Genomic DNA, 21,865 nt, shown 5'->3' with positions numbered 1-21,865 from the left:
GATATTTAAGAAACGAAGTAGGAGTTAGAGTAGGCAAGGAGAATTGGAACAGAGGGTTCTAGGTAGAAAGAACCATTTACACAGTGGTTCACTGACGAGAAAAGATTGGTGAATAAGAACAGAGAAAAGACCACTGTAATTGCAACAGGAGGAGTAGGACCAGGGTGGTTGAGGTTTAATCAGATAGGCAGGGCCAGACTTTCTGTACCAAGGAAAGAACTTTGTTTTTTAACTAACAGACGAGAAAGTCACTGAACAGTTTTAAATGGAGATAACACAACCAGCTGTGCATTCACATGATACTGGCTGTTCTACCAGGGTGGGGGTATTGGGAAAGGGCACACTTAAAAATTGGTTGGATATGGGGTCAACAAAGAAAGAAATGTAAGAGATGACACTCAGGTATCCAGTATGATCATGGAGGATTGTAGTATCACTTACTGAGAAAGGGCCATTAGTAGATAGGTCAACAGTTTGATTTTATTAAGTGTATATTAAGTTCTCAATAAATAGTGACAATTATTGTTTTTGTGGTTGTTGTTACTGATGATTAAAAAACCACTTGCTGCGATTGAGGGGAATGGTGGTTTTTATGGATTTCAAAGGATTTTGGCCTGAGGTGTTGCTCCCATTGTGTACACAGGCACTTTTGGACTTGGTGTCTGGAAAGGGGAGTCATCTAAGGGCTAAGCGTGCAACCGAGCCTCAGGAGGAAGTCTTTTTGACCTCCAAGCTGATTTCTACGGTAGGCTTAGTATAACATCTGAGGTACACACGAGAAAACAGCATTCCTTTTCTTGAATTTCCTTCTCCTTTCCCCAAGAATCAAGAAAGTTCAGATAACGATAATATAACCAGGGCCAAATATGATATGATAACCAATATGATATGGCTAATAGGTGTGTGAAGCATCAGTGTTGTATGGGGATTAAACCTACAAAATTAGCCTTAATTGGCCTGGGCTGAATAACGTATGCGCACAGAGAGCTCCAAGGACTTTACTATAAATTGAGTAAGGGGATAGTAAGCAAAGAAATTAAGAGGTGTGCTTAGATCTTTGATGTTCCAGAAGGTAGTTCATACCTTATTTTCTGATCTAGATTTTATTCATATATTTTTGCTTTATTTGACAATCTGTCACATTCATTTACGTTGTTTACACATAGTATATATAAGAAAAGGAGTGCCTATAAGAATGATTAGTTGGCCGTAGTGATTATGTAAGGCCCTTTTTGTTTGCATGCTGGTGAGCCAGTCCTGCCTTACAAGCAGACGGGAAGGCTGCTCAGCTCCACGCTGTGGCTCATGACTGCTGCCTTGGTTCCCTGGAGATGCCAGGAAAGCGAAGACCAGGGATCAGGACTACCCACCTGGTTGGTGTTCCTGAGGAGCCCTGTTATCATTACCCTGATCATCCCTTAAAGAGGTCCGGAAACATCTGAGGTGGATGGCAAATGTGTTAAATATACCAAAAGGCGTGTCTAGGTCAGAAGTTTTAGGCCCTGAGTTGAGAAATTTTACAGTACTTAATCTACACGTCAACTGGACATTTTGCAACAAGGCACCTATTAAAGACCTGAAGAAAGAAGCACTAAGGGGAAGTCAAATCTAAGAAAACTCCAGATTGTTTGGGTCACAGGAGGTCCTGCTTACAGTGTAAAAGCTATAATGATTCTCACTTAATCTCACTGTAGGGACAGAGTCCCGGAGAGCAGTTTCCAGGCTCTCGACCTCATGTGGAAAGGTGCTGGCTCGGGTAGTAGATGGCCCTCAGCTGTGGCTAGCTGGCCATAAGCTGTAACCAGTTAGCCGTTAGCCACTAATATAACTGCTGTGGCTACGCTATCAAGAGCAGATTGTGGCTAGCAACTGCGGTTAGCAAGCGGATTCTGGATTGTGGATCATGTTGATCCTACTTCCTGTGTCTACCAGGCGCCAGCGAGACTAGGGTGCAGGAAGACCCCTCTCTGGGGTACTGGCGGATGTTTGCTTTTGTGTCTGGACCAGCCGCCATTGAGAATATAGTAGTATGACTCCCCTATCTAAGGCTCCGTTGTTGTTCCTTTTTGGCCTCACCATGTCCTGCGTTCTTGTGCGGGGAGCGGGAGCTGAGTCCCTGCATTACACTCACACATATATAGTTGGCATTATTTAAACATAATCACCATTAAGGAACATCATACAAACACATATAAATCAGCATACCACAAGAGATTTTAAAGAAGACGTAAAGAGGAATATTTTAACCAGCAATTCTGAGGAAGTTTAACATGTATTTTATTTATATTACAATACTTACAGGGGCCTTTGAGATATTTTAATCTATTTTTAAATTTATACCTTTACTATCATATGTATTAAACTAGGAAAATAATTTTATATTTATTTTCCCTTTTTTAATTTAAATAAGCACATACACATAGTTTAAAAATGAACTAGTCTTCTTTACTGCTTTGGGTAATTTGTAATGTTGCTTAATGTGGTATCATCCATCAAGATCTCAAAGTACTCCCAATTCAATACAACAAAATGAGGCAGTGTTGAATCATTTGAGCATTTGCATCTATCCTTAATTATAATAACAAAATGTTATTTATATTAACTTGAGAGCTTTAGATTTTTGACACTTGTTGAAAAATAAGACATTTTGCTTACTACGGTGTCTAAAAATCCTGAAGAAGAGAATTTTTTCCTTCACATCTTTAGTGATTAGAAACACGAGTTTGAAAATCAGAGTGAGGATTCAAAACAGATCTGCATCTCTTAATAGCTATGTAACCGTTTAATCTCTCTGTGTCTTGGCTTTCAACTTCAATCTCAGATGTTCATTGATAAAACAGGATAAAGTAGTAGCTATCTCAAAGGGTTAAGTGCTAAATGCTTTACTATATGTAAACGACTTAGAACTGTGCCTGGCACATAGCCAAGTGCCCCCAAAATGTTAGCTATCGTTATCATCATCGTCATTGCCTTCTGAAATAGAATCATTCATTTTGATTTTGGACATTGGGAGAAAGTCTATAAAATACATATTTAACTTTTCCCTCTGTATTCCTAGCCCTTAGCTTTATCAGAAGCATCAATCTTTCTTATTTTCCATTCAGTATGTTTTTTTTTCAGTCCAGTAGTTCTCAAACTTTTCTTTTACATAGACACCTTTATGACACATTGAAACATTCCATGAACTTCCACATGACATAATCTATAATTTTAGAAGCAATTGATTAAGAAAATACATGAACAGAGGGGTTTAATGACCCCCTGAAATAAATCTACAGCCCCTCCTGGGTCTAAGGCTTTTGCTTAGGAACCGTTGCTTTAGTCAAAAATTATTATTGTTTGATTACAATGTAATTCAGGTTCTTTAAAAAACAAACAGACATGGATTATAGCTCTCTTACCTCTCCCATGACTGCTATGGGTGTCTCTCCTGTTGCCTGAGCAACACGATGTTCTACTAAGTAGAACATATACTCATCGTAGAGTAGACGGATCAGGTGGAAGGAGCCAAAGCTAGCAGCACTGCGTAAGGTTAAGTCTCGAATAACCATTGAGCTGTTCCAAGAGAAAAGACATACATGCAGCCAATATTAGTGACCAGGATTAGAGGTCAATGTACTTTTCCTCTTAAAAGAAGTTCAGTTGGAGGTGTGAAAGGTTGGTATAGTACACAACCTGTCATGGAATAATTTCATTTTTGAAAGCAGTTGGCTCAACTCTTTGGAAGAGGGTGGTAAAGGGGTAATCCCCACTGAGACTTGATTAGATCTTTATTAGAGCTAGACAGATCTTCACTGGGAAAAGCCATTTTATTATCATAGGCAAGTTTGTTGATTCTACTAAACTCCCAAATGGGTCAGAAATGAACGTAAAATATTTTTGAGAGGTTGGCAACTCATCACTACCATAAGAAAAAACAATTCAAAGTGAAAATCTTCTTGAGGGGGAAAACACTGTGTTACCATCTCTCAGTGATAATGATTTAGGTGTACATTTTTTTTGCAGATATGTATTTGTGCCATACAAAGGTTACAAAATATACTAAGCAGTGTTCTCAGATGTGGCAATGTACAACATAGGTGAGCATGTACAGGGATTTCTAAAAGTTGGATTTGAAGGCAAATTTATTAAGTAATTCCAGTTTCTTACTGATTTCCATTTAAATTAAGGTGATTTTCCCTCAGAAATAAGTGTAAGGAAATCAATTAAAACATGCATATCTTTGAAAAATGTGAATGATTAATTGATAAAATACTGTAATACCAAAATATCAACATTATTAATAAAATACTAACAATAAACTCAATTATATTTAAAATGGAAATGAGTCCAAAATAAAATTTTGGCCTCACTGAGGACAAGCCAATCATTAAGCTTATCCATGATTTCACACCTCTTTAATATTTCTAACTTAGAGTCAGAGTGGGGTGTGTGGGGGTGTCCTGTTGTGTGTGTATGCGTGTGTATGTGTTTCTCATCGCTTTCATTTAGTAGTCTTTTCTAGATATTTTTGGCCTAGGAACACTAAACAGCCATTATAGTCTCAGATAGGAGGAAGAGACAGAATCTCACAAATGTACAGGCTGATATTCTAAGCCTTGGCTTGTCGTGAAGAATTATACAATGTGCGGCAGATGGAAAAATAGAAGACTATACTTCTGTTTTCTGTTGTAATGTCAACTTTACTTATATAGATGCCACTAATATATCAAATTCTATGTATCCAATTTGGCAAGAGACAGATCATCTCTGTCTATCTGAAATTCTGAAGCCTTGGATTCTGATTCTGACTCATTAGCCTACTGATCTCAAACAAATCATTTCCCTGAGCTTGTTTATCCTCTTGGGAGAAAATGAAAGCAGTATTTTTGCTCTTCTCTAACTTACATGATTATTTCAAATAAACTTATTATGTGAAATAAACTTATGAATAGACCACTACTTAAATAAATATAACTGATTGTAATTATAATATACAGAACAGAAAAAGCTGAGCTCCTCATTCTCATTTGGTTATGGCAGCAAGAACAGGGAGTTACTATATGATGATGGCAGAGGACCTCTCATTAGTAGATCTATTTACTATTAATAAAAAAAATGAAAAAAAAAATACAACAACCATGGGTTTGGAGTTAAACGCACATTAAACACTATGTGATCTTGATTAGCAGCACATCATTAAACATTTTAAGGTTCAAGGTTAGCATGAGCATCAAATGAAGATAATGTATGATGTGATATCCTAAGAAAACTACTTATTAATACACTACTATATAGAGTTAATAATATATTCATTATTATAAACAGCAGTACTAGTGAATGATAACTTAGAGTCAGATACCTTAATGAATACATGAAATTTGGAGTTTTTATAAGTGAATTACTGAAAATAGATTAAGAACTTCATTTATATGCCAAAGATACATGAACAAATTCTGTTTATAATTCTATGCATATCTTCCTTATAATTCAGTGACACATCACGCATTCGTAAAAATAATTAATATAAATATAATAGATATTGAAATTAAACATTTCTTTTCCTACGGAAATAATTTGAAAGGCAGAGAATCCTCTACTTAAAAAAGCAAAAACAAAACAATGTGAATATAACAATAAAATATTGCATAACATTTTTACCTATACTAATCCAAAATTGATTATATGAAGTAAATAATTTAAAAAACCTAAGTATTGCAAGAGCAGAATATTCACTCTCAATCTCTCTTGCTGAAGAAAAATAGCAAACATTTAAAATAAAGCCCAGAGAAGATAAATGGCTAACAAACATACAAAAATTTGGCTAATCTTATTCAAAATTAAATGAAATACAAATCAACCATCTATTTTATTTATATCATCTATTTCAGTAAGAGATTAAAAGATCCAGTATCGCAGAGAGTATGGCAAAAGAAAACTTACGCTGTTTCCACGAGTATAAATTCATTAATCTTTTGTAGAGGGAAATTTGGCAATATTTGTCAAAATTTTAAACACACACATCCTTTACACTAAGCACGTTTAATTCCAGAAATTTGCACAAATAAGCAAGATAGTTTTAATTGCAGCAATATTTATACTTGTGAGAAACTAGGGTGAAAAACTAAATACCCATTAGCAGGATGCTGATTAAACAAATTATGGTTCATACACATACGGAATTAGTATTTGCAATAGTTTAAAGAAATGAAGTAGACTAGACATAAAGGTAGTAACATGGAAAGATGTCTATAATATAATGTTAAGTTAAAGAAGTAGAATGTATAATATGGGCCCATTTAAAAATAAAAACTATCCACAGGGTTTTTTTTTTAAATCGTATCCCTAAATAAACGGGACTATTTATTAGTGCTAGGATGGCAAATTTATTAAAATTGTGCTAGTCACTTTAAAAAGTTCAAACCCTTTTACCAGAATTTATCCGAGGGTATATGTGCCCTTTTATACAAGTCTAATCATTATACTAGTTTTTATAATTGTTATCACAATACCAAAAACCACCTAAGTGCTTAAGAATAAGGGGAAAAGGGAATGTTTAAATAACTTATGAGACATACACACAATGGAATATTGTGAGAACATTAAAAATTATGCTTCTCAGGATATTTAGTGACAAGGAATGTTTGAGATATAATGTCAAGTGAAAAATGTTAAGGGAAAAATACAGATAATAAACTGTCGTAAACAATTGGATCCCAATTTTGTATAACACTAAAAGAAAACATTTTACCAGTCGTTATTTTCTGGGGAGTAAAATGATGGATGATTTAAGTTTATTCTTTGTATAGTTTTTATGTTTCCCAGATTTTCTAAAGTGAACACATATTAATTTCAGAATAAAAACATTTATTTAAAAGATAACATTCATTTAATATAGAAAAACAATCCTGAGTCAGTTGAATGTCAATAGATCTTTACAGGGATAAATATCACAGATAAAGTAGGAATATCTATCTATCTATCTATCTTTCTAAATTCAAATTTTAGGATTTTTATAATTTCCTTAAACTATAACCCTGAAATCACATTAATGACTTAAGGAGAATATTCAGATTGAGTAGCTTTCTGATGTTATTAAAGGAAATGCAAAGTCAATTATTTTTTTCCAGGAGAATTCACATTCATTCACGCAATACATATTTATTGTGTTTCTACTCTGTGCCAGGGTCTTGTTCAAGAAAAAGCCAGAATAAATTTGGTTTCAACAGTATTCACATTCTATTAATAGTAGGAGAGATAGTCAATAAACACACACTTAGATATAAAATACAAAGTTAGGCAGTGATAAATGCTATGAAAAAAATAAAGCAGGGTAAGAAGTTGGAGAGCGATAGGGGCAGGTATTTTCAATTAGGGTGCCAGGGAAAATTCTTTCTGAGGTAATATTTAAGCAGAAACTGGACTGAAGTGAGGGAGTGAGCATGTGAACATGTGAGCCTGCCTGACAGAAAGGAGAGTAAATGCAGACTTTGAGGCAGAACTACATTTGATGTGTTCAAAGAACAGCCAGGAGACTAGTGTGGCTAGAGGACAGTGAATAAAAGAGAAGAATACGTGATGAGGTCTGGAGGTCACTAGTAGCTCTCACTAATACCAACTGCTGTTGGAGAAAAAAATATCTGCTGACCTTCAGTTATAATACCTAATTATCTTTTCAAAATACTGATAAGCACACCATGAAATTATTGTCATGTTTAGAAAAGAATGAGTTGAATTATATTATTAATGCTATGTCTACTTTATTCCTTCTGTCCTACAGCACAAGTATCAAATGGCATAATTAACAGTTTAATTGGAAGCCTATTGTCCGATTCAGACTTCTGTAAGATATGTTGCAAAATTGACTCCATCGAATTTCATGTTGCTAAGTTACCACGAATTCAACTCCTTTGAAAATCAGTTAAAAATGTTAATTATTTTATAATGGATGAGAAATACCCTTGTGTATTTATCGTTATAATTCACTGTGTGAAAACTGAAACATTTACCCTAACCCATGTACTCAATCCACCTCTTTGTGTATTTGGGGATACGTCACACCCTTTCTAAGAAGAAAGGCGAGGACATCACCCCTGGGACTCCCATGCGAATTCTCTTTTCAAACAGTGCTTACAGTTGATCCCAAAAGAGGATTACTTTTTGGATAGTTACATATTGTCCAGTTTTAGGCAAAGTAGGTTCCCTGTGCCCCCTTTCAAATCACTATCAAAGCTATACACTTCATCCTTAAAAGTGGGTTATTTGGTTGGCTCTCAGGGTAGCCCTTCGGAATGCTGTATTTCTGTTATCCACAAAAACACAACAAGCTGAGAAATGGCCCACATAACTACTCCATTTCTTCCCAAGAAACACTGATTATTTTTTTCCACTTTCCAGGGAGTTAACAGTAGCCATTCAGAGCCAGGTTAGGCAAAGAGAGCCCTATTTGGAAAAGAGGGTGTTTGCAGCAATGTTATCAGCAGCCAGTTGATATCACGATTCTCTGCTGGTCCTTTTCTATATTCGTGAGCATGTAAATATATAGAGGGTGCCAAAAAAATGTATATACATTTTAAGAAAGACAAACTGGATTAAAATTGTAATTCTCAATATATACCGATAACAAAAGATGAATACAAGTCACGTTTGACTTCTGCAATTACAAGAGATGCTCCAAGTGGTTACCATCAACATCCTTCTGATTGAACTACTGCTTGAGCAACGTTGACCCAAGTATCCACTTGTCTACATTTTTTTGGTACCCCGGCCTACACAGAATTTTAGAAATTATGAGATTAACTGACTTCAGAACATCAAGAGTCTGTATATGCAACTGACAAATTGTTATTATAATGTCAAAAACATTAAAAAAAAATATCCTGCAATTCTGCTTCTCTGATAGTTTATGAATGCAGTTTTCATTACTCAGTATGTTCATAGGCCTTAGTAAAAAACAGCTCTGATTTTAAAGGCTCTTAAGTTTCTAAGCTATTGACTTTGCCTATAGCAGGAGGTATGCATCTGTCTGAATACGCCTTTCCTTCTGTGGCCCCGAACTGTATGCCTCCAAGTCTTTTTGAAATGAAAATAATAACCATAATAGTGTCTAATAATAACAAGCCAATTATCCCCAACTCAGGGAGGACAGAGGGCAGGCAAGTGATGATCTACGGGGTGTGTGCATCTGTGAGAACAAGAAATACAAGTAAGTAATTTTCTCTTTTCAAGATACCTGCAACAGTTCTCTGTGGAGATGAAGGCTCAAGGGATGTAGTTCTAAAATGATATCAACTAAATATAGAAAAAAAACACAGGAAGGAGTAAGGCTAGGTCTGACAAAACAACATAAGAAAACCATAAGAAGAAAAAAAAACTTGCTTTCTCTGATATAGAGGATGCACTCTGCTTTTGGTTATATAGGTTTTGGAACAACCAGCTAGTAAACCTTCTGTTTCATCAATCATTCATGAAGCACATATACCACCTATGTAATTTTCTGGGGAAAGAAATGGATGAATGAAAAATCAACTTGCAAACAAATGGGAAAATACCTGAAATCTTCTTAAGAAATATTCCCAAATTAAAATGTTGAATTCTACTATTACTACTACTACTGCTGCTGCACCTACTTTGAGAACACTGTGACAATGTTTTCTAAATCTTCCCCATGTATCCACAGAAAACTTACACTTCTCATTAACACCCAGATTTAAAGCTAGCTCTGGCTTTACTGAAGCATACCAGTGGGTCACAGTAGGCCAGCACCTTAATATGTGCTTCTCAAATCGTCTGGGCTAAAGGTATGAAATTGATGTGAGACAGAACTGTGGGATTATTCCATTCCCAAAACAAAAACAAAACAACACAAAACTTTTACTGCATTTGAGCCCGGGCTAGACACTAGAAAACTAGCTTCAGGATGAAAGGATAATTTCACTCTTAATTACACATATACAGTAGATGTGTAGCTAGCTCTACTTCGGTTTAAGAAATAAGAATTAGACCAAATCAGTTAAGAAAGAAAGAAGTCACTTACAATAAAAAGCAAAGCAACTACCATCATAATTAAAAGATCTCTCGTTCTATCTTTACAAAGGTGATCAAAACAAGATGGAAATCCTAGTTTGGGTTTACTGGGTTCACAAGCACTACTAATTCCTAAACTCTGTTACCTCTTCATGTACCTTCTCTCCTCACAACTAGCTTTGAAATCACCACTGATGTCCAGATAATAACCACAGTGTAGCCACAGCCACTGTCAGTGGTATTCCTGTGGTCACTACTTTCTGACATGTGCATGACTGCATATGATTGAAATTAGCAAGCTGCCTAAATGTCAAAGTAGGTATGGCTTTTAGGCCCAAGCCAGTGGTGCCACCTTTATCAAAAGTAGTAAAGAAATGAATTCCCACCACAAAAACAAAGGCTTGGGTCAAAAATAAAGCTTATCTAACTTATTTTATGAAACGGAACTCCATCTGTCAATATTCCATCCTAAGTACATATATATATGTACTGTGTTTCCCCGAAAATAAGACCGGGTCTTATATTAATTTTTGCTCCAAAAGACGCATTAAGGTGTATTTTCAGGGGATGTCTTATTTTTTCATGACAACAATCTACATTTATTCAAATACAATCATGTCATCCTCTTCTGGAACATTGTCATAATGTACTAAATGTGTCCGTCTGGCTGACGATCTTAACTAGGGCCTATTTTCAGGATAGGTCTTATTTTCGGGGGACCGTGGTACACCATATATGCTGGCTTACTCTGTTTTAACCCTTGGGACAGACCTATGGTTAACAGCTTATGCTAACATGTGAGATCATATATCAAGTAATCTGCAAGCCTTTCCTTCCAGGGTTCTTTAATGTTTGCAAAAATATACATTTATATCTATTATTTAGTGAAAAGGTGGTTCATTTTGTACTGTCTTACTAGATTATTGGCTATTAAACTGGTTATGCATTAGAATTGCCAGGAATAAATTTTTGGAGAAAGAATTTCTGATTTATTCATAATCATTACTCCTTAACCATAAAGATTTTGATTCAGTAGGTTTTGGGAGATCCCTAGGATTTTTTTCTTTTTTTTACACTAATTCTGATGTGCAGCTAGGTTTCAAAACAGTTGTAAGCAATCAAATTAAGAAGTGAACTAGATGGTTTTGAGCATGCATCGGAATCACCTGGATGACATTTTAAAAAGCACAGATTGCTGAGCCTCATCTCTGTAGTTTCTGATTATGGTTGGTTTTTGTGGAGGGTCCTGAGAACTTGCATTTCTACCATGTTTCCAAGCAACAGTAATGCTACTGGCCTTTGAGAATCACTGAATCAGAGAATAAAGAGTGATGGTAAGGCCTCAAGAAAAGAAGCCTAAATAATGTATGTTTGCCAGACAGAGGTCTGTAGCCCTTTTCTGACTGTCGCTGAACAAGTTATCTAGACTGGAATTTCAGATGTCCCCATCTGAGTAAGAGGCTTTCTTTTCCTAACAGAAAGCTGATTTCCATAAGCCTCCTTGTACAAGGCCATAATGTTAGAATCCGTGAGTTGGCGGGGGAGGCAATCACAATGGGAAGCGTCTGCAAACCAAAGTCTTCACTCATCTATTTTCTTTTGTCAGAAAAGCATGTACATACACGTACATTTGCAGACTCTGAAAAAGAAAGCTTAGGCCAAACTGAGATAATACCTGTAGAAAGACCATTTTAGCAGAAATTGCCTGGCAGCTTTAGGAAAACTGGGTCTTCCTTCATAGGGTTTCAGGGCTTGCATCATCACATTGTCAAGCCACGCAGCCCACTGCTCCAGGGTGCTCTGCTGCTGAAGAGTCATCTTGAAGTCCGTTTCTAGTCTCTGAACCATGTTGTCATCACACTGGCACACCCAGGAAGCCTGCTCCTGGGACAGAACACAGGAAGCAAAACGAAAGTTCAACTCAGCATCTTTTCATTGAATGTCAGCATGCAAACCACATGCATGAATGGGAAATTATAATGAAAGCTCCAAACAATTTAAATGAATTAAGAAAATGTACAACTACTTGTCAGTTGTTAAGGAAACTACCATTGCTGTTGTGCATGAAAAAGTGATGTGACATAAAAGCATGATTTGTTTTTTCTACATTAGCTAGTCTGTGTGAAAGACTGAAACACACGATTACTTAAGAAAAATAGAAGGCTGAACCCACAGTATGCAGGGTCTTTCATTCTATTCAGTTTTTATACTGCCTTCAGAAGTTTTCTCTCTTTTCTCCCAATTAGATAAAACTTTAAAGCCAATTCATTTGAGAAGATTTAGAGTAAGTCAGATGGATAAATAGATTCAATTGACCAAAAGTGGTCCCTCAGGATTAAAACAGAAACAAACTCTGAATGGTACTAGGTAGATACATTTAAGTTTTATAGACTGGGAACTAAAGTGAATCTCAAAAGCTGTCAAAGCAAGGTTATGAATACAAATTAATTCACAGAACTGAAAACAACAACAAAAACAAATATACTTTTGAGAAAACATCGACACGCTAACTGCCAAGAAATTTGATTACTACCATTTTCCTTCTGGTTCTGATTGGGGAGTTTCACGTTTGGTAATAGCAATGAAAATAAGAACTTAAAGGCTACTTTTCAGTGGTTGCCATAGTTTTATAATGTTTCCAGTGCTATGTTGTCTTTTAGGATTAAAAAAACAAACAAACTATACTCTGAAGGTCAGAATATACATATTTGGTAATATAGTCCTTGACTGAGAGTCAGATGGCATGGATTTCAATATAGGGCCTGAATCAACTAAACTGACATTAAGAAATGCATTTAATTTAAGTGGGCCTCATTTTCCTAAGCATAAAATTAGAGAAACGAAATCTGACCATTTTTAAGCTGGGTTCATTATGTCCAGATAATATTTTCAGGATAGGTTTCTGTAAAGGGGTGTCTATGAAGGTCCTAATTCTATAACTTAAACATTATGAACATGTATGTATTTTTCTGTAAAGAGTGTCTATAGCTTTCATTGTATTTGTTCTCAGAGGATAAGATCATTCAAATCAACAATTTTAACTGAATAAATTCCTCATCTCCATCCTCTGGTCCCAGCATCTCTACTGATCCTACAAACTTTAACTATTCAAGAGATATTTCAACAGGGAGGTACGTCAAATACAAAATGCCCAAACTCCATTCACTTCATTAGGGAAATCTGTGGTTTCTTCTATATTCCCAGCTGATGATACCATTTACTATCCTTCTTGCTCTTATCTAATTAGTCATAAAGACTTTCAGATTTTACCCCCTAAATACTACTTTTAAATATTTTAAGTACATTGAAATGTGACAATAGAAAAATTTAAAATAATCAAAAAAACAAAATATTAGGAATATCTAAAGGCCAACATTAATAGATAACTACAACATGCTAATGTATATACCTTTCAACCTTTTCACATACAATGTGAATATGCCTATATAAAATATTTTTAAAAAGGAGGACATGATACATTCTACTAGATATTCAATTTTTCTTAAGGTTCTTTTAAACCTATCTCTATTGAATGAAGGCTTGAAATAAACATTACAATATAAATTTTAAGGCAATCTGAACTTTCAATTCTCACTAAAATCAGTTAATATAAATTCCACTGAAATATGTAAAGCTAATGACTTTGTAAACTTGAGACAGTTTGTTCTTGTGAAGGTTATGCATTTGCATGTATGTATGTATGTGTGTTGTATACTGATAAAGTGATAGATTATAGAAAGATACGTATTAAAAAACTTGATATACATCAGAAGTTTGAGCCCAGTCCATGAAAGTCAGAATGAACAACTAATTTACTATACCCTAAAATGAATCAAGCCCAAATATTACTTTTTGATATATTTTAAATGATACAACTAGAGCAGACTACAGATTAAAATTTCTAAGAAATGGAGTAATGAATAGTTTGTCTTTAAGCAATGATATAGCTTTAACGGTTTTATTGAAATATAATTCACATATGATTCAATTCACTCATTTAAAGCATACAGTTCAATGGCTTTTAGTATATTCACAGAGTTGTGCATCCATCACCACAATCAATTTTAGAATGTTTCATTTCCCCCAAAACAAATCCCACACTACTTACCTGTTACCTTCCAATCCCCCAGTCATCAAGACTTAGGCAACCACTAATCTACCGTTTCCCCGAAAATAAGACCTAGCCGGACCATCAGCTCTAATACATGTTTTGGAGCAAAATTTAATATAAGTCCAGTCATATTTTACTATAATATAAGACTGGGTCTTATATTAATACTTGTTTCAAAAGACGCATTAGAGCTGATTGTCCGGTTAGGTCTTATTTTCGGGGAAACACAGTATTTCCTGTCTCGATGGATTTACCTATTCTGCAGATTTCATATAAAATGAACCATACATTAGGTGGTCCTTTGTGTCTGACTTCTTTGACTTTGCAGAATGTTTTTAAGGTTGTATGTATGTAGCGTGTGTCAGAACTTCATTTTGTCTCATTGCTTGTTCTCAGTTCTTTCAAGGTGGGGCACTATTAAGAACAAATGTCTCGTGTGTTACAGTGCAGAGGGCTTTACGTATTACTAAATATTTAAACAATAATCTAAGATAGGTGTTATAAAGTGGGTTAAGTAAAGCCCAAAGCAGTTAAGTAACTTGCTCCAGAACCCACAGCTAAGAGACAAAAGAATTTAATCTCCTGCCTACCTTCAGTGATTGTGATTGTCCTCACTCCATTAACTATTTGGCAAACCCTGGTGACACACGTTGCCGTCTACTACAATAAATCTTAGCAGACGTTGACAGATGTTAACCACAAAACGGAGGAGCAGTCAAGTAATAGCTGAGTAAAACTATCCTCTTTCAGGACATGGTAAATATGGAGGTTGCCTGTGTATTGATGAAATGCTAAAGAGAAATATGATGATCCTAATTAAGGTGAAAAAAATGGGTGTCTTTCCTTAAAAGACACATTTTGAAAGCAAACAGAGTACCTGGACATTGGCAAAGTCGACCCGGTTGAGGTCATTGAGCATCTGGTTGATCTGAGAAGTGTTCTGAAGCACTGCACGAGCTGCCTGGGCCAGGTGATTGAGCGATGTGTATCTTCGCAGAGTCTGGGCAAAGGCACTTACAGCGGCAACCTGTGAAGAAATCCAATTCAACTGGGAATTTTCCCCCCCTCCAGTAAAAGAAACCACTGCAAATGTTCAAATCTTTATTTCTTTGCCAAATTTTAAATGCTTCCCTCTGATACTTATTTCAAATTCATTTGGTGAGAGAGCTTACTTGTAAATTATAACATTTAAATCTCTACACCAAGTATTATTTTCCTTTTGAGTGGGTTGAGGTCAAGACTAAAACAAACACCCACATTCTTCGACATCTGAGTGCAGCATTAATTAAACCAGTCTTACAAGTAACTCCTCATCCACAGCAAGAAATAACTTTCTGTCTAGGTAAGTAGGAAAAATGTTGATTTTCCTTTCTTTTCTACTCTCTGTACTACAAACTAGACAAATAATTGTTTTTCTTTTTACTTGGAAGCCAAACTGTACAGTGTCACTTTCTAAAATGGATTAAAAAAATATACTTTTCAGAGCACCGTCATCTAGACTCACTCTTACTATTTTTATTTCATAGAAACCTCGGTAATTTTGAGGTAAAACAAAAGAGTTCACAATAGCCTTTATTAGCAAATACACAGCTAACAAACTTATTAGAAACAAGCAACAAGAACTACTCTTTTTCAGAATTTTTGTAAAAGGGCTAGCCAGGAAATCTCCATTTGCCCTTCCAAATCTACTTTCCATCCTTACCTATTCTGCTCTGTGCCCGGGAGGACTGACCTCAACGTACTACATTAACCTCCTCCCTTACATACTCTGGTTTCCAGTTGGGTTTGGCCAAAGACAGGCACTGGCAGGAGACTGAAGCATGGGAATAAAGAGTGGTCAAATACTTATTCTCCCACAACCTCTGCTCTCTCTCTGTTTTGGCAGACACTGCTTTACTTTTCTAAGGCCACTGTTCTGAAGCAAGGAGAGGATCTCTTAAAGCCATAACTTTCATCTCTTCTGCCTTCAGACAGGAATGCTCAGAACTTCCCACTATTGCCGGTCCTGGAGTGCTTTACCATTCCTTTTTTTAATTCTGCTCACCCATTTGGAAATTAGACCCTTCTTAAACTCTCTTCAATTATTCTCCTGTTTGAACATACCATTTATTTCCTGCTGCAACCCTGAATGAACCAGGTTACAATGAAAGATATCCAAGATAATACCAAAAAACCCCCAAAAAAACAGTCTAGGTAAATATCTAAATCTCATGATCTGAGTGAAACTTGTTACATACACAGTCAATCTAAGGTGAATTTTAACATATTTACAGGACTGTATGGTACGGCATTAAATCACTATGGCTAGATAAGCAATTGGTTAAACATTCACTTGGCTGAGTGGTAGAGGGTGATCACAGGTCACAGGATGCTCTATCATGATAGTGAGAGGTTTTAGAACTATGTGGACGTGGAACTTGGGGGAAGGTCACATACCTTCAAAAGAGTCCCCCACTTCTTTCAATTTCTGTGGTTTTTCAATTTCTGTGGTTTATATTAATCAAGTACATATTATGTGCCAGGCAATGTGTTAAGTGCCTCATATATATTACCTTGTTCAATTCTCATAACCATCCTACTAGACACACATTATGACTTAAAGAGGTTAAGTAGTTTATCCAAGGTTACACAGAAACTATGTTACAATAATGGGATACAAACCCAGGTATTTTGATAACAATAGCCAGAGCTCATTACTCTGTTTCTTCTATCAGGGTAGATTGTTTTCACTGACTGACTTTCAGCCAAAAAAAGGGTGCACATCAGTAAGAGAGGCATAGCAGGAGGCACCTTCCACCAAGGTAAATAAAATCAACTCTGGAGATCAATGACATAGTCAATATTGCAGCTGGATTGCCACCATATCCACTTTGATGATACTGGAAAGGGAGGTGTTTTCAGCTGTTTGAAGTATTGTTTTGAATATGACTGACTTTGCAAGTTAGAAAGCATTCCTCTGACCATCATAGTCAAATAGCACCTTCATTTTTTGCCCACTTTACTGTGGCACCCTAGAACAGCACTGTCATGGAGAACTTTCTACATTGATGGAAATGTTCTACATATGTGCTGCCAAATATGGTACCAACTATCCACAAGGAAGTATGGCACACTTGAAATGTAGATAGTGTAACTAAGGAACTAAATTTTAATTAAATTTAAATTCAAAATTCAAATGTAAATAGCCACATGTGGCTACCTCTACTGTATTGACAGCATAGGTCTAAAGCAAAAAACTAAGGTAGAATATCAATGAAATGTTTCCTTCTGTATGCTTTAGAGACAGAAAGTGTTATTGCAAACCGAGAGTCAAAGCAGGAAGAACTACTTGTGTTCCCAAACAGACTCGTCAGCTACAAGAGCTTCACTCAACCATACCCCCAAATTGAAAGACAATGTATATTGTTAGAATTCGATATTGGATACAGTCATTGACAAAAATCCATAAATGTAATTTCTGGTACTCAAGTTTAGAGAGAATTAGTTCAATCTTGCCATGGGGTATGTTCACATGTTAACCTAAAGTAACATGAATAGTAGGGGACAAAGTAGAGACTAGAATTCCTATCTTTAGCTAAATAATCCACATTCTTGTTATATACTGATCAATTATGAGATGACTGTTCACTTTAAGAAACGATTACTTGATTCACAAAAATAGTCTCAATGTTAAAAAAAAATCCTGAAAAATAAAGAAGTATTCATTTACATGAACTTTTCACAACACAATAAGTATAGTTGGGGAGTTAAAAAATCCTAAAACTCCTTCGAATAAGAACTGTTTGAACATTCTAGGCTATTCTTTTTAATATTTGAAATTAAACAATCTAAAACATATGCTTTAGAAAAGGGCTTATAAATACACCACACTTAAAATGTTTCTCTGGTCTTTTTGAAAGGAGCATTATCAAAAACATCTCTTGTGCAAGTTCTTTATTACATGGATATGAAACACAAATATAAAAGTCAGTTTTAAAATTCTATGTACTATAATACCACATTTTACATAATGCCATTTCATAAGACATATAGAAAAGTCACAGTTCAGAAGAATTTCTTAAACGCAAAAGAAAAAGCAGAGATATAAAAGTGTACCTTGGTTTGTATCATTCTTTGTGGAATATTGTTCATGGCATTGGAAAGCCAACCTTCAAGGCTTTTAGCAAAATTTCGAATGGCTTGGGTCAAGGCACCTAAATGTTAAAGAATAAAAGCAGAACAAAAAAGATAGCAAAGAACATTAATCTTTATGCTAGAATAAGGGAAAACATGTGCACATGACATATGAAATAGCACAGAGCTCATACTGTCCTTATTGACAAGACTTTATTTAACATTATTCCTAACTTTGAAAGCATCCAAGAATTACATTTTGGGCTTTCTTTTTTTTTCTTTTAAAGCTATTTTGTTCCAAGATACTTATAATACTTTGTTAGGAAATGAAAACATTCAAACATTTTTGCTTATAGCAACATATACCAGTTGTGAATATACTTATGGAATTTCCTATCTTAAACAAAACACTTTCATTAACAGCTCTGTGCTCAAAGGCTATTTTCTTTAAAACTTATTTGATTTTCCAAGTTCTTACTCTATTTTCCTTTTCCTTTTTTTTTAGTTAAAAGAAGATAATGCAATGCTTCCTCTCTTTTTCTAAGCATCTATTTACACTAGAACATGTCAATTAGAACAGTCATTTCTCACTCTTGTTGAAAAGTAAGGTAAAATTTTAAATGGCCTAACTTGAAAATTTGGATAACTATTCTCCATTTCACTTGGCAGGTAGAGATAAAATATCAGTGTGATAAAACTGCTGTCACAGAGACCTATATTCTTAAGATAATCCTAAAATAGTCCATTTCATATTCTTCACATATCTGTTAAATCCTGAAATAGGGTTAGGTCCCATGAAAATAGCTTTTTATGGTGGTCATAAAATGTTTAGAGGCATCTTTGACTATTTTACAAGAAAGGATCTGCTTATTGATATTGCTATATAACAGAAGACAGAATTCTTCTCTTGTTCAACAAGTAATTCAGTCAATAACATTTTATTTCATCTGTGCCTGAGGCTCTCCAGTATAAGGAGTAGATTTAGACATTTAACACGTTTGAGGCATTCACAAAATAAATATTTGTGGGTTCCCTATAATATGGGCAGGTATTACAATTGGTAATCTACTATAAGAAACAGAGAAGTTACATTTTTGTCCAAGGCTCCCAAGAATATTAATGTTAATGATAAGATTAAATTCTTTGATTTTTCATTCTGTGCTCAAATGAGTCTGACATGATTCTCTATTACTTTTGTTAAAGCAGGGTTAGACATAATTTAGTTTACTCGAGTTACTTGCACACGATACAAATATTACTAATCCAATAATAAAAACAACTAGTTTTTAAAAATGATTCATTTAACTGGTCAAATCATAAAGAGAAATTGAAATGGCTTAATTTTGATTAGGAAAACCACTCAAGAAGTGCAGACTCTTAACCATGAGAATCACTGGAAACAATGAGTTGGAAATTTCTTTGGAACTAATCTTTTGAAATTTCCAAAGCTTCCCACTTTAGCCGAAAAAGGAAAAAGAAAGAAAACTATTTTTCTGCTGTATTATGTACTAGAACCATGGAGGGCAGGCATGAATGGAAATGAAAAAGAGTGAAAAAAAATTAACGACCCTTTTTGAAACTCAGTAAAAATTTTTGTAAGATTCGATTTGGCTATCTGTATTTTGCATTTTTAATAATATATAATAATTATTTAATCTCAAAAACAAACAAAAAAACAAAACCAAGAACCAGGAAAGTTTACTTTAAAAAATTGAGTCTTGTTTTTATCTAGACAAATTTGATGCTAGGGGGATTATAAAATGATACGTTTTATATATCGAATGATTTTAAGTTTTTATCTTTTTGTACTAAATGACATTTGGGTCCCCTTTAATTACATGTCATAATTTTACATTTAAGTGTTACCAGTTGAGTTCTTATGTAATTCTTTACACTTAAGTTGTTTTTTCATTTTCAGATAAATGTATTTTAGAATATAGTAGCTTCAAGCTGACTTTAAATTAGTGTGATATGCAGACTTTTTTGGCTAAAAAAAGGAATCCCATCTGGACAGTAAATGGTAAAATGAAGTACTAGTAGCCATAAAATTACAATTTTTAAAAATAAAATTATGTTTGCTCTCTCTGGGTTCATATCAGATCAAATTGTGCACATCAACTGTAACAACTTTTCTCATGAATGGATGGTTTGAAATTTAAAATCTATTCCAAAGCTAACTTCAATCTGCTCATGTTTAATATTAAAATGCATACAATCAGAAGATAGCTATCTAAACTGTACTGTAAACTTTGTTAAGTCATATTGTAGATTGGGAATTAAATTTCCAAATTTACTTGACACTTTAATGTATCTTGTAATTTCAGCAAAACTATACTCATGTGAAAATTCGTGAAGTTGAGTTGTCTGCTGAATGTAGAGACAAACTACTTGACAGAATAAATTGGTTTTTAAGTCAAAATTTGCAAAAAAACAAAAGCCAATATGTATTGTGTATTTAAACTGTGAGGCTTACAGTTAACTAAAATTGATACATGATTTAAGTTAGGAAACTGTTGAATTTTTAAGTTAAAGTCTTGTGATGCTAACATAGAAGCAAAAGATGTCAGAATTATTTAATGAATACTGATGCTGTTGATTTGCTTCAAAAAAGAAAGTGCTCCCTGACATCTTTTATCTCATGAGAGAAATTATATATTGGTGGTAAGATGTCATAGGCTAATGAGCTCCCCTATGCAACTTCTCTTAAACATCTCTAGAGATTACAACTCAGAGCACAGGGAGAAAAAAAAAAAAAAAGCAAAACAAAGAAAATCAGATTCTGAAACATAAATTAGTAGAGAATTTACACATTGAAATTTTCCATGAAAACATCACATTTAATCAATCTTTAGTCAGGAAACTTGGTGCAGATAGAGTAGAAAACATTAGCAGCTTATAAAAATGTGACAATGGCAGCTGGATATTTAAAAAAACTAATTTCTATACAAATCTATGTGTGTTTATTGATATTATATGTAAATGTGTGTCTAAGCATATATTTTAAGGTGGTGGAGAACAGGTGAGATAACTCCTATCTTCCACCGTTATCTATCATGTTTTGGGGGGGGGGACATAAACATACAAACGTTAGTATCTTCACCTTTCATTGTACTAAATCCCTATTTAAATATTATCTGAAATAATTTAACACAAATCAACTGTGAACAGTGTCCCAGAAGTACCTGGCTGCAAATTTCACAAGCTAAAAGACTGCTTTTATCTTATTAATAGCATGGTAGAGTGGAAATTCTATCCCGTGTATTTAAAAGTTAAGGTCACTAGTATGTACTCATAAAGATGTAGGCATAAAATCGTCCCAACTGCCTCAAAGATAAGTAGTCATAGTAGCATTTATATTGTTGACACTTACAGAAAATAGCTTTGTTTGCTGCAGTGTAGTTTAAAAAGCAACCATCACTTGGAAAAGGTAATCTAGCTTATCTATGTAATTCCTATTTGCTTCATAGTGGGAATACAATGCTCGTGTAGTTACACAGGTTTTTGTCTCAAAATGCCAGTTAACCATTACTGTTAATGGAAACTGCATTTGTAGTTCTTAGCATGATGTAGGTGACAAGGTAAATGCTTTTATAAAGGAATTCAACTTTAGTAGAAACCAAGATACATTCATTTCAA

At 34.7% G+C, this 21,865-nt stretch overlaps 1 protein-coding gene across 7 annotated transcripts in view; it reads right to left on the bottom strand.

Annotated features, from left to right (window-relative positions):
- RFX3 (regulatory factor X3) overlaps positions 1-21,865 on the bottom strand; it is a 265,614-nt gene that overhangs the window by 26,578 nt on the left and 217,171 nt on the right. For all 7 annotated transcript variants that reach the window (XM_074330486.1, XM_074330488.1, XM_019730013.2 and 4 more), the window contains 4 exons: positions 18,212-18,309; positions 14,994-15,143; positions 11,681-11,889; positions 3,402-3,555 (listed from right to left, as the gene is read on the bottom strand). In XM_074330486.1, coding sequence (XP_074186587.1) covers positions 3,402-3,555; positions 11,681-11,889; positions 14,994-15,143; positions 18,212-18,309 — 611 coding nt within the window. The remainder of the gene's footprint in view (positions 1-3,401; positions 3,556-11,680; positions 11,890-14,993; positions 15,144-18,211; positions 18,310-21,865) is intronic.

This window comes from Rhinolophus sinicus, linkage group LG04, assembly GCF_036562045.2.
Source record: "Rhinolophus sinicus isolate RSC01 linkage group LG04, ASM3656204v1, whole genome shotgun sequence".
Taxonomy (NCBI): domain Eukaryota; kingdom Metazoa; phylum Chordata; class Mammalia; order Chiroptera; family Rhinolophidae; genus Rhinolophus; species Rhinolophus sinicus.
This window is presented reverse-complemented; position numbering and strand designations above follow the sequence as displayed.